The sequence below is a fragment of the Haematobia irritans genome, chromosome 4 (genome assembly GCF_050003625.1).
Source record: "Haematobia irritans isolate KBUSLIRL chromosome 4, ASM5000362v1, whole genome shotgun sequence".
Classification (NCBI taxonomy): Eukaryota; Metazoa; Arthropoda; class Insecta; order Diptera; family Muscidae; genus Haematobia; species Haematobia irritans.
In genome coordinates, this window is record NC_134400.1 from 196,074,871 (window position 1) to 196,093,254 (window position 18,384).

The following is an 18,384-nucleotide window of genomic DNA, read 5'->3' on the forward strand; positions in this document are numbered from 1 at the left end:
TGATCAAAGTCTAGGTCACAAATTAAGTCCAATCGCCTTCAAATTTGACGCATATTCCTAATTTGGGTCAGAATAGAACCCTATTGATTTTGGAAGAAATCGGTTAAGATTTAGATATAGCTCCCATATATATCTTTCGCCCGATATGCACTAATATGGACCCAGCAGCCAGAGTTTTATACCGATTTGCTTGAAATTTTGTACAAACATAACACTTAGTCGTATAGTCAAGTGTGCAAAATTTGATTGAAATCGGTTCAGATTTAGATATAGCTCCCATATATAAGTTAAGGAATATTATATTTAACATTGCACCAAAATAACAAAATATTATATTAACACTACCAAATACCATCATCAACATGTGCCAGCCAAACAGACATAGCGTCAGCAGAATACCTGACAACGGTGTCAACGAAACCTAGGGAAACGAAGTGCATGCAGTTTCCCACGTAACTCGACCGGCGTGTGCAACAATGCATCTACATCAGCAAATATTCTTTAAGTAATAAGTTTTATTGATGTTTAGTTTTAAGTTAGTTCTGATTTTAACTTGAAACAATAAAGTTCGCAGGCCGTGAAGGCTGCGAAACCTTTTTTTAAAAAATTAATTAAATTTAAATATATTTAATTTATATCTTTCGCCCGATATGGACTAATATGGTCCTTAAAGCCAGAGTTTTGGCCCAATTTGGTTGAAATTTTGCACAGGGAGTAGATTTAGCATTGTAGCTATGCTTGCCAAATTTGGATGAAATCGATTCAGATTTAGATATAGCTCCCATATATATCTTTCGCCCGATATGGACTAATATGGCCCCAGAAGCCAGATTTTTGGCCGAATTTGGTTGAAATTTTGCACTAGGAGTACAATTAGTAGTATAGTCAAGTGTGCAAAATTTGATTGAAATCGGTTCAGATTTAGATATAGCTCCCATATATATCTTTCGCCCGATATGGACTAATATGGTTCTAATAGCCGGATTTTTGGCCCAATTTCGTTGAAATTTTGCACAGGGAGTAGATTTAGCATTGTAGCTATGCGTGCCAAATTTGATTGAAATCGGTTCAGATTTATATATAGCTCTCATATATAGCTTTCGCCCGATTTACACTCATATGACCACAGAGGTCAATTTTTAACTCCGATTTAGTTGAAATTTTGCATAGGGAGTAGAATTAGCATTGTAGCTATCCGTGCCAAATTTGGTTGAAATCGGTTCAGATTTAGATATAGCTCCTATATATATGTTTTTCTGATTTCGACAAAAATGGTCAAAATACCAATATTTTCCTAGTTTTTTACTAACATTGTGTTCCACCCTAGTGCATTAGACGACTTAAATTTTGAGTCTATAGATTTTGTAGAAGTCTATCAAATTCTGTCCAGATCGAGTGATATTTAAATGTATGTATTTGGAACAAACCTTTATATATAGCCCCCAACACATTTGACGGATGTGATATGGTATCGAAAATTTAGATCTACAAAGTGGTGCAGGGTATAATATAGTCGGCCCCGTCCGACTTTAGACTTTCCTTACTTGTTGAAATTTTGTGTTTTTCTACCCTTCACCATAGGATGGGGGTATATTAACTTTGTCATTCCGTTTGTAACACATCGAAATATTGCTCTAAGACCCCATAAAGTATATTTATTCTGGGTCGTGGTGAAATTCTGAGTCGATCTGAGCATGTCCGTCCGTCCGTCTGTCTGTTGAAATCACGCTAACTTCTGAACGAAACAAGCTATCGACTTGAAACTTGGTACAAGTAGTTGTTATTGATGTAGGTCGGATGGTATTGCAAATGGGCCATATCGGTCCACTTTTACGTATAGCCCCCATATAAACGGACCCCCAAATTTGGCTTGCGAGGCCTCTAAGAGAAGCAAATTTGGTTGAAATTTTGCACTAGGAGTACAATTAGTAGTATAGTCAAGTGTGCAAAATTTGATTGAAATCGGTTCAGATTTAGATATAGCTCCCATATATATCTTTCGCCCGATATGGACTAATATGGTCCTAAAAACCAGAGTTTTGCCCAATTTGGTTGAAATTTTGCACAGGGAGTAGATTTAGCATTGTAGCTATGCGTGCCAAATTTGGTTGAAATCGATTCAGATTTAGATATAGCTCCCATATATATCTTTCGCCCGATATGGACTAATATGGTCCTAGAAGCCAGAGTTTTGGCCCAATTTGTTTGAAATTTTGCACTAGGAGTACAATTAGTGGTGCAGTTAAGTGTGCAAAATTTGATTGAAATCGGTTCAGATTTAGATATAGCTCCCATATATATCTTTCGCCCGATATGGTTCTAATAGCCGGATTTTTGGCCCAATTTCGTTGAAATTTTGCACAGGGAGTAGATTTAGCATTGTAGCTGTGCGTGCCAAATTTGATTGAAATCGGTTCAGATTTATATATAGCTCTCATATATAGCTTTCGCCCGATTTACACTCATATGACCACAGAGGTCAATTTTTAACTCCGATTTAGTTGAAATTTTGCATAGGGAGTAGAAGTAGCATTGTAGCTATCCTTGCCAAATTTGGTTGAAATCGGTTCAGATTTAGATATAGCTCCTATATATATGTTTTTCTGATTTCGACAAAAATGGTCAAAATACCAATATTTCCTAGTTTTTTACTAACATTGTGTTCCACCCTAGTGCATTAGACGACTTAAATTTTGAGTCTATAGATTTTGTAGAAGTCTATCAAATTCTGTCTAGATCGAGTGATATTTAAATGTATGTATTTGGAACAAACCTTTACATATAGCCCCCAACACATTTGACGGATGTGATATGGTATCGAAAATTTAGATCTACAAAGTGGTGCAGGGTATAATATAGTCGGCCCCGCCCGACTTTAGACTTTCCTTACTTGTTGAAATTTTGTGTTTTTCTACCCTTCACCATAGGATGGGGGTATATTAACTTTGTCATTCCGTTTGTAACACATCGAAATATTGCTCTAAGACCCCATAAAGTATATATATTCTGGGTCGTGGTGAAATTCTGAGTCGATCTGAGCATGTCCGTCCGTCCGTCCGTCCGTTGAAATCACGCTAACTTCCGAACGAAACAAGCTATCGACTTGAAACTTGGCACAAGTAGTTGTTATTGATGTAGGTCGGATGGTATTGCAAATGGGCCATATCGGTCCACTTTTACGTATAGCCCCCATATAAACGGACCCCCAAATTTGGCTTGCGAGGCCTCTAAGAGAAGCAAATTTCATCCGATCCGGCTGAAATTTGGTACATGGTGTTAGTATATGGTCTCTAACAACCATGCAAAAATTGGTCCATATCGGTCCAGAATTAAATATAGCCCCCATATAAACCGATCCCCCGATTTGGCTTGCGGAGCCTCTAAGAGAACCAAATTTCATCCGATCCGGATGAAATTTTGTACATGGTGTTAGTATATGGTCTCTAACAACCATGCAAAAAGTGGTCCACATCGGTCCATAATTATATATAGCCCCACATAAACCGATCCCCCGATTTTGCTTGCGGATCCTCTAAGAGAAGCAAATTTCATCCGATCCGCCTGAAATTTGGTACATGGCGTTAGTATATGGTCTCTAACAACCATGCAAAAATTGGTCCATATCGGTCCATAATTATATATAGCCCCCATATAAACCGATCACCAGATTTGACCTTCGGAGCCTCTTGGAAGACCAAAATTTATCTGATGCAGTTGAAATTTGGTACGTGATGTTAATATATGGCCTCAAACACCCATGCAAAAATTGGTCGCTATCGGTCCATAATTATATATAGCCCCCATATAAACCGATCCCCAGATTTGACCTCCGGAGCACCTTGGAAGAGCAAAATTCTTCCCATTCGGTTGAAATTTGGTACGTGATGTTAGTATAGGGTATCCAACAACCATGCAGGAATTGGTTCCTATCAGTCCATAATAATATATAGCTCCCATATAAACCGATCCCCAGATTTGACCTCCGGTGCCTTTTGGAGAAGCAAAATTCATCCGATCTGGTTGAAATTTGGTATGTGGTGGTATTATATGATATTTAACAACCATGTGAGTTGAAATTTGTGGATGACAGTCTTTCATAGAAGTTTCTACGCAATCCATGGTGGAGGATATATATAAGATTCGGCCTGGCCGAACTTACGGCCGTATATACTTGTTATAAATTCATATTCTAGAAATTGTTGTTATCTACCCATATTTTTATGTGGTCTCTATATAGTCTTGTGTCATATTTTAATTTATGAGCCTGAAATTAAAATGTAGAGCTCTTTACATCCCTAAAATGCTGAGATTTGTCGTCGAGTCGTATCAAAAAGTATAATTAGAGTTCTTTTGGACATATGACAAAATAGAATACGTATATCGGTCTATTTTTGGAACACTACATCTTAAAATTACAATTGGAATACTGTTAAAATGAGATTTAGGTACACCACCTGGAGTCGACTCCGGAGTCGGAGTCGAGGCTAATAAGAAATGTTGGAGTCGGAGTCAAGCAAAATTGACTCAACTCCACAGCCCTGGATATTAAGGTACGATTTTGGGATCTACCGGAATGCAATAGCAGATATTGTGGTCCGATTTTGGGAGCCAGTATGGTGCAATGGTTAACATGCCCGACTTGCATATAAAGGGTCATGGGTTCAATCCTAGTTTCGACCAAATACCAAAAGATTTCTCACGGTTCGCACTTGACTATAAAAATGAGGTCCATTTTCATGGGGTGCCACAAAGAAGATAAAAACTGAAGAGGCGAACTCAATGGAAGTTAAAAAACAAAAGTTTTTCGATAAGTTCGGAGCAAGCCAAGACCAAGAGGATACATTACATGAACCTACCTGCTGTTGCTGTGTATTCGCCGTTGATGTTAGCGAAGTTTTGTGAGCTTGCACTTGCTGGTTCATGTGTTGCATGAACGCTGCCATATCCCCACTATTACTCGATGTGGAGCAACCCGACATAGTGTTGTTGTTGTTGGCGTTACTGTTATTGTTGGAGTTGGAGTTGATACCGTAATTGTTAGTGTTGCTGTTTGCTGATGCATTTGCAGCATTGGTTACACTCGTCCCTGCTGCATTTGATGCCATATTTGACTTTTGAGTTTCCTTTGTACTCAAATCATCAGATGATGCCATTTTACTCGCCGCTTCAGCTTGATATTGGGCATATGTGGGATAGGTGGGCTTCGAAATTAAGGATTGCTGTTGTTGGGCATGCTGTGGTTGTTGATTTAATTGTGCTAGCAGATTGCTATGCTGTTGTTGGTGTTGCTGTTTCTGAGCATTAGCAGATGGCTGGCTATCGCAATCTCTCCAGTCTGGTGTTGTTTTGGATTTATTATCGGACAAACTGGTATTGGAATGGGCCGAATTACTATTGCTATTCGTCAACAATGATGGACTGAATAGATTCCTTAAAGCATCCACAGCAGCTGCTGACTGTTGGCCACTGACATCGTTCTTGTGGGACTGTTGTGAGGGTGGTGGAACATAGGCATTTGAATTTGATGAACTCATAGATTGAGCGAGATTTGCATTGGATGCATCTACTCCGGCCGCCGTCCCTGTTGGCGCATCCATTTTGGATGAGTAAATATTTGAGGTCTGAGATTGTTGTTGTTGTTGTTGCTGAGTTGGTTCATCCATTGATTGCTGATGCAGGTTCTTATTCGCGTCATTACCATAACCACCCAAGGAAGTGGCCACTGCTGATGGGTTATAGCTGGCGGTGACCGAATTTATTGATGTTTGACTGTAGCTGGGCGGCTGTGGCTGTGGAGTCTGCTGCTGCTGTTGTTGTTGCACAGAACCTACACTTGGCGGTTGTTGCTGGTAAGGAGACATCACTGGTTGTTGGTAGGGTGAGTGCTGCTGTTCTGCAGGGGAATGAGCCAAAGGAGTTGGTGGTTGTGTAGCCGCTGATGAAGCCGGAGAGTCCATATTTGGCAAGGGACTATGTTGCTGTTGATTAAGTGGTGAGTGGACACTGGATGACGCTGCTGATCCCACGGCTGGTGTGTGAGCCGGGCTATGGGCGTTATTGCCTGTATTTGTAGGGACATTGGCGCCGGTTGCTGTATACGGTGATTGTTGTGGCTGTTGATATGGTGAATTGGGTGGATGGTAAGGACTCTGATGTGGCTGAGGAGTTGCTTGTGGCGTTGTATGCGGTGTGCCATATGGTGAATTTTGTGGTTGTTGATAAGGCGAATGTGGATTGGGAGTACTTGGACTCATAGAGCTATTATAATCCGATTCCTGGGATCTTGGCTGTTTGTATTGATCGTAGAGATTGGGCAAAGGTGATGTGGAAGAGTAAACAGGTGTCTTGGAGGCCTCTGATCCGGATGGATTGTAGCTATTGGCCCCACCGTAAGGTGACGTACCACTCAGCTCGGGCGTTGAAACATTGGGAGACGAGGCCGACGAGTATATATGCTGTGAATACTGTGGATATGGCGAAGGCATTTCCCGCGGACTGCAACTTTTATCCGGACTACTCTTCGTGGTTGTATCTTGATAGAAATTCACTTTGATTGTACCATTTAGGGGATAGGGTGATGCAGGTTTAGTTATTTCATCGGGCTTGGGAGAAACCATAATGGGAGAAGCTCCAATGGGTGAAGCCCCTATGGGTGATGTATAACTTCCGGTATTGTAGGCCCCATAACGATCTTCTATGGTAATGCGGGGCGAATCGGGATCTTGACTAAAGCTAGACCTTTCCGAGATGGTGCTACCCGTACTTGCCTTACGCTGACGTGGTGCCGATGGCAAGGGGAATGTCTCTCCAATTAAAGAGTTGGAGGTTGGACTCCTATTGGGATGATTGATCATGGATAGTGAGGAAAGCGAAGTTTTTTCGTGAGATTTCTCCGAATTACTTTCATTACTGTCCTGTTGCTGTTGTGATTGTTTCTCATCCTCCTCGGACTTTTTGGTTTTTTTCGGTGCCCCAAAAGCCTTAAACCAAGCACTGAGATTTGGTTTTTCCTTAGCCGATTTTGCATCATTCGCTGCCGCGGCTGCCGAATCATCCTTGGCTTTCTTTCCTGTTGAGGATGTACTGAGGAGAGCTTCAAAGGGTCTGGGTTTTTCGGGGAGGCACTTTTTGTCGGCACCATTGTTTTCGCCATCTTTTACCGTATTCAGAGATGAAGATGGCTCAGCCATTGTAGATGTAACCTTGGGAAAAGGCAGTAATCCTTCCAAGACATTGTCCTTTGGTTTCGCCACTTCCTCACCGTCTTTATCCTTATCTGGAGCCAAGGCGGGACTTAAAGCTCCCTTGCTGCTTACTGTCTTGCTGGCCAGTTCATCAATGAACGAAGGTTTCGAGCCCATCGAGAAATCATCTGTTTTGATAACCGATCCTAAACTTAATTTAGGTACATTGTCTGCCGTCTCAACAATCAGAGCGTTCTTCACTTCCTTAGGTTTGACAGCTGATGAGGGTCCCAAAGCAAATAACTCCTCTGGCTTATTTACATTTTGTATTAGATTTCCTTTGGCCTTACCTGGCTGCAGACGATCTATGGTCCTCAACAAATTGTCTTTTCGCCGACTATTGGAAGCTGCCTGTAATTTCTCCTTCAACGACTTGCGTTTGTCTTCTTTGGCCATTTGTTTTTTTATGTGAGGAGGCGGTGGAGGATGCAATAGCAATTGAGTCGTGGAAGGTTCCTTTGGCTTTGGCATTGTTACCGTGGTCAACGAGGGGGCTATCGTGGTGGGAGGTGGTATCAAAAGCGGGGTATTGGCAACAGCCGCCGAATTCAATGAGGCAATCGAGGGGGCATTGATTGATGATGAATTTGATGAGGCATTCACCGAAGTGCTGCCCACCGAGTGGCCCGATGTGGTTGAATGGGGTGGTGAGGTGGCCCTCGTTCCCACCGAAGTGGGCAATAATTCATTGAGTATATCTTTCTTTGGTAAATTCGAATCGGAAGAGGAATTGTTGTCGGCCACCAATTCATCGAATGCTTCTTGCAGTTTTACAGGCATTAGATCATCCTTGGTGCTAGAAGGTTCGGCCAATTTTGCTGATATGGTAGCATCAAAATCGTCATCCATCATGTAACGTGAAGGCGAATTCGAGGCAGATGAGAACTCTGAGAATCTAGGCGTGTGTTCCAGCCATCGATTTATGTCTTTAAGTGTCTGTTCTGTTTCCACATCCAAGGCTTCCAAATTTGCTGAAGCTGCTGCCATTGCTTTGGCGTTGGCGTTGGTGGCAGCATTATTTTTATTGGAGCCTCTTTTGTTGGAGCCCGTATTGGTGGTGGCTTTCTTTTGTAAAGCTTTTTTGGGAGGTGGGGGTGGCTGTGGCTTTGGAACCTCAACCTTGACTTCAATTTTTTGTGGTTCCACTGGAACTTCGGCTATTACCAGCGGCTCTTGCTTTTTGGCCTCAACATTCTCTGTTGTTGGTTCTAAAGGAGGTGTGGCTTCCTTAACAAATGCCTTCAGTTTCTCTTTCTTCTTGGGTGGTAGTTTGTCTACCGTCAGTGATTTTTTCTCTTTGATGTCCCCAGAAGTCGTTGTCGAAGTTGCAGCTGATCTGATTGGAGACTTCTTATCTTCATCTACATGTGGAACTTTTACAACTTCATCTTCAGTTTTAACAATTTCCTCAGATTTCTTTTCATCCTCAACTTCCATGGCCGTAGTCTTCTTCGCTTTTTCTGGGTCTTTTTTGTTATCCATTGCCTTTAGCGGAGATGGTTCCTCTTCTTGTGCTGGTGGCTTTTCAATTTCCATGGATTTTTCTAGATTCTTTTTTGCCTTTTTGGTATTATCTCGTGATTTTCTACCGCGAGTTGTTGTTTCAGGCTTATCTGGTGTTTTCTCCACTTCTGTGGTCTTCTCCTTTTTGCGAGAACTTGTAGATTTAGCTGTGGGTTTTGCCTCGGCCGCAGTAGAATTTTGCTGGTTCAACAAAGCTCGACTTCTTCGATATTTTATGAGTTCATATTTATCGAGGAAAGGTAGAAGCATTTCCAGCTCTGCTTGTTCGGCAGCTGCAGCAGCTGCTGCTGCATCTTTTTCCGAGTCCTTTTTCTTTTTCTCCTTGGCCGGCGGTGTGGAAGAGTTGGATCTCTTGCGTTTACTTTCCTTCTCCTTTTTGTTGTTCGTTTTATTTGCTTTTCCCGTCGACTTCCTTTTGGGCGGTTCCGGTGAAGGTTCCCTGGATTCGATGGAACTATTATGACTAGATAACGATTTTTCATCATCCTTATCGGAGTCATCATATTTATCTTGCAAAACATTTGATGCTGCTGTTGTGCTGGAGCTGGTGGTGGTGCTTTGCACTTTCTTAACTGTGGTCAACAACTCCGATAGATCGTCATTAAGGGCACTTTTTGAGTATTTTTTATGTAGATCAACTTTAAATGGTGACATACTACGCGAGTCATCATCATCGTGTATTTCTTCTTCCAATTCCGAGGCGGAAGCTTCCAAAGCAGCCACGGCTGGTGGAGGCAAATCATTGGATGTGGGTATAGAGGTTTTTCTCTTGTTGGCGACTTTGGATGCTGCCACCATCTGAGGTTGAGGTGGTGGTGGCGGTGGGTCTTCCTCGGGTTCCTCAAGATCTGACTTAAGTCGGTCATCGTCATCTGAAGAAGACTCTTCCTCCTCGGATTCAGACATTTTGGATGTTTGCCTGGCCTGTTTGCCTTTCGTTTTGGTCTTGGGTTTTTTGTCTTTCTTTTTCCCTGAATTCTTGCGCTTTTGATTTGATTTTTGTGTCTTTGATTCTTTTGCTTTAGTTTTGCCTCGCTTCGTGGATGTCTTCACTTCAAAGCTTTCGTCTTCGTCATTATCCTCTTCCGATTCCATTTCCAACATATTCTCTTCCTCGGAAAAATCATATTCATCTGCTTTTTCTTTTGAGGGTTTTGGTATTTTCTTAGAGGACTTTTTCGATTTACCCAATTTAGATTTTTTGGATTTCTTATCCTTCTTTGAAGAATCCTTAGAACTTTTCAATTTTTTCGATGAGTTTCTATTCTCTTCCAACAAATCATCGGCCATATCCTCATTATCTACATCCATATCTTCAACCTGACCACCTTCCTCATCATCGGAATGCATTAATTTATCGCCTTTTTTATTGGATTTTGACTTTTTCTTGCGTTTTTTATCCTTGTCTTTCTTTTTCCTTTTGTTTGTTTTATGATCACTTTCTTCCTCGAGATCTTCTCGATTCTCATTACAGTCATCCATATCGTTTTGTACCATCACAGGGGCCGATGATTCATCATCACTGGTTTCGACTTCCTCTTTTGATTTCTCTTTTCGATTGTGTTTGCTTTTGCGTTCCTGTGATTTATGACTGGATTTCTTTTTATTGGCCATTTCCTGGTTCTCCCTTTCTTTGGCCTTTTTATTGAAAAATTTCTCACGGAATACATTCATTTTTGTATCTGCCGCTGGATAACTTAAATTGGGATCATCCTCATCATCATCGGAGAGATGATCGAAATATTTTTTGGTAGCTTTGTCAAAGGCCTCTTGAAGTTTATTTACCATTTCAGTATATTCTACAAAGATGCACAAATTTTATCGGTTAGGGTACTTTTGTTTAATAATTAAAACCGCTAATATGAACTTACCATTGTCATTGCCATTATACAGCCGACAATTGTTGACAATTAATTTAAAATCATTGCGAAAATCACTGAATTTCTGATATTCTCCATTATCCAGTTTATCCTCCATCTTTAGAAGATCCATAGGTCTGAAAAAAAAAAAAACAAGGAAAAGCAATATAGGAAAATTAGGAAAATAATATGGGATGCCGCTATATCTAACCTAACAACCGTTTAATTTAGTAGATTTTTACCCTCAATACTCCAATTAGCATGATAAGTAAATTTTCTGTAGAAACTAAAATTTTGACAAAATTTTCTATAGAACTAAAATTTTTACAAAATTCTATAGAAAATTTTGTCTAAATTTTATTTCTATAGAAATTTTTTTAAAAATTTTATTTTCTATAGAAAATTTTTTTCAAAATTTTATTTCTATAGAAAATTTTGTCAAAATTTTATTTCTATACAAAAATTTGTCAAAATTTTATTTTTATAGAACATTTTGTTAAAATTTAATTTTTATAGAAATTTTGTCAAAATTTTGTTTTAAATTTTATTTTCTATAGAAAATTTTGCCAAAATTCTATATCTAACGAAAATTTTGTCAAAATTTTATTTCTATAGAAAATTTAGTCAAAATTTATTTGATATAAAAATTTTGTCAAAAATTTATTTGCTATAGAAAATTTTGCCAAAATTTTATATCTATAGAAAATTTTCTCAAAATTTTGTTTCTATAGAAAATTTTATTTCTATAGAAAATTTTGAAATTTTGTCAAAATTTTATTTCTATAGAAAATTTTGTCAAAATTTTATTTCTATAGAAAATTTTGTCAAAATTTTATTTCTATAGAAAATTTTGTCAAAATTTTATTTCTATAGAAAATTTTGTCAAAATTTTATTTCTATAGAAAATTTTGTCAAAATTTTATTTCTATAGAAAATTTTGTCAAAATTTTATTTCTATAGAAAATTTTGTCAAAATTTTATTTCTATAGAAAATTTTGTCAAAATTTTATTTCTATAGAAAATTTTGTCAAAATTTTATTTCTATAGAAAATTTTGTCAAAATTTTATTTCTATAGAAAATTTTGTCAAAATTTTATTTCTATAGAAAATTTTGTCAAAATTTTATTTCTATAGAAAATTTTGTCAAAATTTTATTTCTATAGAAAATTTTGTCAAAATTTTATGTCTATAGAAAATTTTGTCCAAATTTTATTTCTATAGAAAATCTTGTCAAAATTTTATTTCTATAGAAAATTTTATTTCTATATAAAATTTTGTCACAATTTTATATCTAACGAAAATTTTGTCAAAATTTTATATCTAACGAAAATTTTGTCAAAATTTTATTTCTATAGAAAATTTTGTCAAAATTTTATTTCTATAGCAAATTTTGTCAAAATTTTATTTCTATAAAAAATTTTGTAAAAATTTTATTTCTATAGAAAATTTTGTCAAAATTTTATTTCTATAGAAAGTTTTGTCAAAATATTATTTCTATACAAAAATTTGTCAAAATTTTATTTTTATAGAAAATTTTGTTAAAATTTTATTTCTATAGAAAATTTTGTCCAAATTTTATTTCTATAGAAAATTTTGTCTAAATTTTATTTCTATAGAAAATTTTGTCAAAATTTTATTTTCTATAGAAAATTTTGTCAAAATTGTATTTCTATAGAAAATTTTGTCAAAATTTTATTTTTATAGAAAATTTCGTCACAATTTTATTTCTATAGAAAATTTTGTCAACATTTTATATCTAACGAAAATTTTGTCAAAATTTTATATCTAACGAAAATTTTGTCAAAATTTTATTTCTATAGAAAATTTTGTCAATATTTTATTTCTATATAAAATTTTGTCAAAATTGTATTTCTATAGAAAATTTTGTCAAAATTTTATTTCTATAGAAAATTTTGTTAGAATTTTATTTCTATAGAAAATTTTGTTAAAATTTTATTTCTATAGAAAATTTTGTTAAAATTTTATTTCTATAGAAAATTTTGTTAAAATTTTATTTCTATAGAAAATTTTGTCCAAATTTTATTTCTATAGAAAATTTTGTGTAAATTTTATTTCTATAGAAAATTTTGTCAAAATTTAATTTTTAGAGAATTTTTTTCAAAATTTTATTTTAAATTTTATTTTCTATAGAAAATTTTTTCATAATTTTGTTTCTATAGAAAATTTTATATCTAACGATTTTTTCAAAATTTTGTTTCTATAGAAAATTTTACATCTAACGAAAATTTTGTCAAAATTTTGTTTCTATAGAAAATTTTGTGAAAATTTTATATCTAACGAAAATTTTGTCAAAATTTTATTTCTATAGAAAATTTTTTCAAAATTTTATTTTCTATAGAAAATTTTGTCAAAATTTTATTTCTATAGAGAATTTTGTCAAAATTTTATTTTTATAGAAAATTTCGTCACAATCTTATTTCTATTGAAAATTTTGTCAAAATTGTATTTCTATTGAAAACTTTGTCAAAATTGTATTTCTATAGAAAATTTTGTCAAAATTTGATTTCTATGAAAATTTTGTCTAAATTTTATTTCTATAGAAAATTTTGTCAAAAATTTATTTTCTATAGAAAATTTTTTCAAAATTTTATTTCTATAGATTTTTTTTTTCAAAATTTTATTTTCTATAGAACATTTTGTCAAAATTTTATTTCTATAGAAAATTTCACATCTAACGAAAATTTTGTCAAAATTTGGTTTCTATAGAAAATTTTGTGAAAATTTTATATCTAACGAAAATTTTGTCAACATTTTATTTCTATAGAAAATTTTGTCAAAATTTTATTTCTATAGAAAATTGTGTCAAAATTGTATTTCTGTAGAAAATTTTGTCAGAATTTTATTTTCTATAGAAAATTTTGTCAAAATTTTATTTCTATAGAAATTTTTTTCAAAATTTTATTTTCTATAGAAAATTTCGTCAAAATTTTATTTCTATAGAAAATGTTGTCAAAATTTTATGTTTATAGAAAATTTCGTCACAACCTTATTTCTATAGAAAATTTTGTCAAAATTGTATTTCTGTAGAAAATTTTGTCACAAACTTATTTCTATAGAAAATTGTGTCAACATTTTATTTCTATAGAAAATTGTGTCAACATTTTATTTCTATAGAAAATTGTGTAAAAATTTTATTTCTATAGAAAATTTTGTCAAAATTTTATTTCTATAGGAAATTTTGTCAAAATTTTATTTCTATAGGAAATTTTGTCAAAGTTTTATTTTCTATAGAAAATTCTGTCAAAATTTTATTTCCATAGAAAATTTTGTCAACATTTTATTTCTATAGAAAACTTTGTCAAAATTTTATATCTATAAAAAATTTTCTCAAAATTTTGTTTCTATAGAAAATTTTGTGAAAATTTTATATCTAAGGAAAATTTTGTCAAAAATTTTTTCCTATAGAAAATTTTATTAACATTTATTTCTATATTTTCAATTTTGTCGTGTTTTTCCAAATAATTAAAATATAGTATATAACACTTACCTTCGTATTATGGAATAATATCTGGGTGCAATATCTTCCTCCACTGGATCCATAAATGGCCAAGCATCTCGATGATTCTTTACATAGACCAATACTTTGTGCATACCAATTTGTAGGACCTCTTCGGTTTCGGTAAAGCTAAGAATATTTGTTGTGATGGAATTTTTGTTCGTACAATAATTGTTGTAGTTGTGAAGATTGGTCATTGGGGTGTGGTGATGGGTAGTAGTATACAGTGATGATGATGTTGTTGTTGTTTTAGTTGTGTGCGTGTGATGATGTTTTTGTGATTGATATTTGTGATAGGATGTTGATGATTTTTTATGTACATAGGATGAATCATTATGGGAATTAATTATGGTGGCATTATTGTGATTGGGAATATGTGCAAAAGTGTTAGCAGAAGTAGAAGTAGTTACTGGGAAATCATTAGTGGTGTGATTGTTATTGTTACTATTGGTCATAGAGGATGGGCGGTGTGGGGAGGTAGAGGTAGTAATTGTTTTATTGTTGTCTTGGGTGATGTTGTTATTATTGCTTTGTGTTTGGTGTGATTGGTTAGTGGAATGTTTTAAATAACGTTTAGTTGGTGGTATGGCCGCTGATGATATTCTACTACTATTGCTACTACTATGGTCGTTGTTGTTGCTGTTGTTGCTTTTTTGAGTAGGATAATAATGATGGTGGTTGTGGTGAAGATGATTACTGATATTATGATCACTTTTATTGGAATTTTTTGAAGAAGTAGAAGAAGAAGTAGGTGGAAGACAGTATTGCTGTTGATTTTCTTGCTCTTGTTGGTGATGCTTATGATGATGTTGATGATTAGCATAACTTTTGTTACCCCTACTGGGTGTTGGTGATTGTGGTGGTGGTAGTGGTGATTGGTATTATTGTTACACACATCATCCCAGGATTTAATATAGTGATCATTTGTTTTAGGGATATTACGTATTTTTTTTTGGTTTGAAATTCATGATGATGAATTTGTAGATTTTATTTTGCACATTCATTATCAATTGTAGTGACCGTAGTGTTGGTGGTGGTTCATATGGATGAAGGGTTGTGGTACAAATTTTTTCGTAATTTACAAGGATTTTGATTTTCAAGATTTTCAATTACATGTGAGATACCATTAGTTTGTATTACACAAAAATGAAAATAAATGAAAAAAATTAAGAAGGAAGAGGGTACAAAATACAATTGATTTTTGTTTAGATGATTGATTATTTACAAATGAATTTTTTTTATTATTATTTTATACAAGAAGGAGGATTCAATGCAATTTTTCTAAAAAATAGCTTAGATACAAAAGATACACACTCTCTCTCTATCTAACACACACACGCTTTTTGGCAAAATTTCATTACAGAGATTTAACTTAAAAAGCATGCAAGCGATAGTAATAGCATCTACACAATCATACATAACAAACACAACATGAGTTTTATGAAAGTTTTTTGAACACAAAAATTTTAAATGAAAAATTATTCATATTTTATAGATATACAGACTTGGCTATAGGCAGCTTCTATCACTAAAAATCTTCAAATTAAATTAAAAAAAAAAAAATAATAAAATAAAAAATTTATTGATTCAACAACTTTTTTAATTAAAAGAAACATTTTTTATTTAAAATAAAATTTTGACAAAATTTTCTATAGATACAAAATTTTGACAAAACTTTCTATAGCAAATAATTGACTAAATTTGCTATAGAAATAAAATTTTGAAAAAAATCTATACAAATAAAATGTTGAAAAAATATTCTATAGAAATAAAATTTTGAAATATTTTTCTATAAAAAAAAAATTTTAACACAATTTTCCATAGAAATACAATTTTGTTGTTTTGTGATTTCAGCTTAAAACCATGCATTGAAAAACTACAAGTGTAGCTTAACCAACAGAGGAAAAGAATGTTTGTCAAATTTATTTGGGCAAAGCTAAAGTTTGACATAATTATCTATAGAAATAAAATTTTGACAAAATTTTCTATAGCAAATAAAATTTTGACAACATTGTCTATAGCAAATAAAATTTTGACAACATTGTCTATAGCAAATAAAATTTTGACAACATTTTCTATAGCAAATAAAATTTTGACAAAATTTTCTATAGCAAATAAAATTTTGACAAAATTTTCTATAGCAATAAAATTTTGACAAAATTTTCTATAGAAATAAAATTTTGACAAAATTTTCTATAGCAATAAAATTTTGACAAAATTTTCTATAGAAATAAAATTTTGACAAAATTTTCTATAGAAATAAAATTTTGACAAAATTTTCTATAGAAATAAAAATTTGAAAAAATTTTCTATAGAAATAAAATTTTGAAAAAATTTTCTATAGAAATAACATTTGGACAAATATTTTTATAGAAATAAAATTTTGACAACATTTTCTATAGCAAATACAATTTTGACAAAATGTTCTATTGCAAATAAAATTTTGACAAAATTTTCTATAGCAAATAATATTTTGACAAAATTTTCTATAGCAAATAAAATTTTGACAAAATTTTCTATAGCAAATAAAAGTTTGACAAAATTTTCTATAGCAAAAAAAATTTTGACAAAATTTTCTATAGCAAATAAAATTTTGACAAAATTTTCTACAGAAATAAAATTTTGACAAAATTTTCTATAGAAATAAAAATTTGAAAAATTTTCTATAGAAATAAAATTTTGAAAAAATTTTCTATAGAAATAAAATTTTGAAAAAATTTTCTATAGAAATAAAATTTTGAAAAAATTTTCTATAGAAATAAAATTTTGACAAAATTTTCTATAGCAAATAAAAGTTTGACAAAATTTGCTATAGCAAATAAAATTTTGACAAAATTTTCTATAGCAAATAAAATTTTGACAAAATTTTCTATAGCAAATAAAATTTTGACAAAATTTTCTATAGCAAATAAAATTTTGACAAAATTTTCTATAGAAATAAAATTTGATAAAATTTTCTATAGCAAATAAAAGTTTGACAAAATTTTCTATAGAAATAAAATTTTGACAAAATTTTCTGTAGAAAAAAAAAATTTGATAAAATTTTCTATAGCAAATAAAAGTTTGACATAATTTTCTATAGAAATAAAATTTTGACAAAATTATCTATAAAAATAAAATTTTGACAAAATTTTCTATAGCAAATACAATTTTGACAAAATTTTTTATAGATAAAAAATTTTCACAAAGGTTTCTATAGAAAGAAAATTTTGACAAAATTTTCTATATCAAATAAAATTTGGACAAAATTGTCTATAGCAAATAAAATGTTGACAATATTTTCTATAGATATAAAATTTTGACAAATATTTCTATAGAAATAAAATTTTCACAAAATTTTCTATAGAAATAAAATTTGATAAACTTTTCTATAGCAAATAGAAGTTTGACAAATAGAAATAATAAATATAGAAATAAAATGTTGACAAAATTTTCTATAGAAATAAAATGTTGACAAAATTTTCTATAGAAATAAAATTTTGACAAAATTTTCTATAGAAATAAAATTTTGACAAAATTTTCTATAGATATAAAATTTTGACAAAATTTTCTATAGCAAATAATTGACAAAATTTTCTATAAAAATAAAATTTTGAAAAAAAAAAATTCTATACAAATAAAATGTTGACACAATTTTCTAAAAAAAAAGTAAATAAATAAAATGAAGTAAAATTTTGAGATTTTCTACAGAAATAAAATTTTGACAAAATTTTCTTTAGAAATAAAATTTTGATAAAATTTTCTGTAAAAATAAAATTTTGATAAAATTTTCTATAGAACTAAAATTTTGACATAATTTTCTATAGAAATAAAATTTTGACAAAATTATCTTTAGAATAAAATTTTGACAAATATTTCTATAGAAATAAAATTTTCACAAAATTTTCTATAGAAATAAAATTGACAAAATTTTCTATAGAAATAAAAATTTTCACAAATATTTCTATATAAATAAAATTTTGAAAAATATTTCTATAGAAATAAAATTTTCGCAAAATTTTCTATAGAAATAAAATTTTCACAAAATTTTCTATAGAAATAAAATTTTGACATAATTTTCTATAGAAATAAAATTTTGACATAATTTTCTATAAAATTTTGACATTTTCTATAGCAAATAAAATTTTGACACAATTTTCTATAGAAATAAAATTTTGACACAATTTTCTATAGAAATAAAATTTTGACAAAATTTTCTATAGAAATAAAATTTTGACAAAATTTTCTATAGCAAATAAAA

The 18,384-nt window shown here is 32.1% G+C and overlaps 1 protein-coding gene across 3 annotated transcripts in view; it reads right to left on the reverse strand.

Annotated features, from left to right (window-relative positions):
* dikar (CECR2 histone acetyl-lysine reader dikar) overlaps positions 1-18,384 on the reverse strand; it is a 48,637-nt gene that overhangs the window by 11,588 nt on the left and 18,665 nt on the right. The window contains exons 7-9 of one of the 3 annotated variants that reach the window (XM_075307403.1): positions 14,136-14,273; positions 10,640-10,764; positions 4,857-10,567 (exon numbers count right to left, since the gene is read on the reverse strand). In XM_075307403.1, coding sequence (XP_075163518.1) covers positions 4,857-10,567; positions 10,640-10,764; positions 14,136-14,273 — 5,974 coding nt within the window. Of the gene's footprint in view, positions 1-4,856; positions 10,568-10,639; positions 10,765-14,135; positions 14,985-18,384 lie in introns of all 3 variants that reach the window. The other 2 variants (XM_075307402.1, XM_075307401.1) reach the window with 2 other exon arrangements.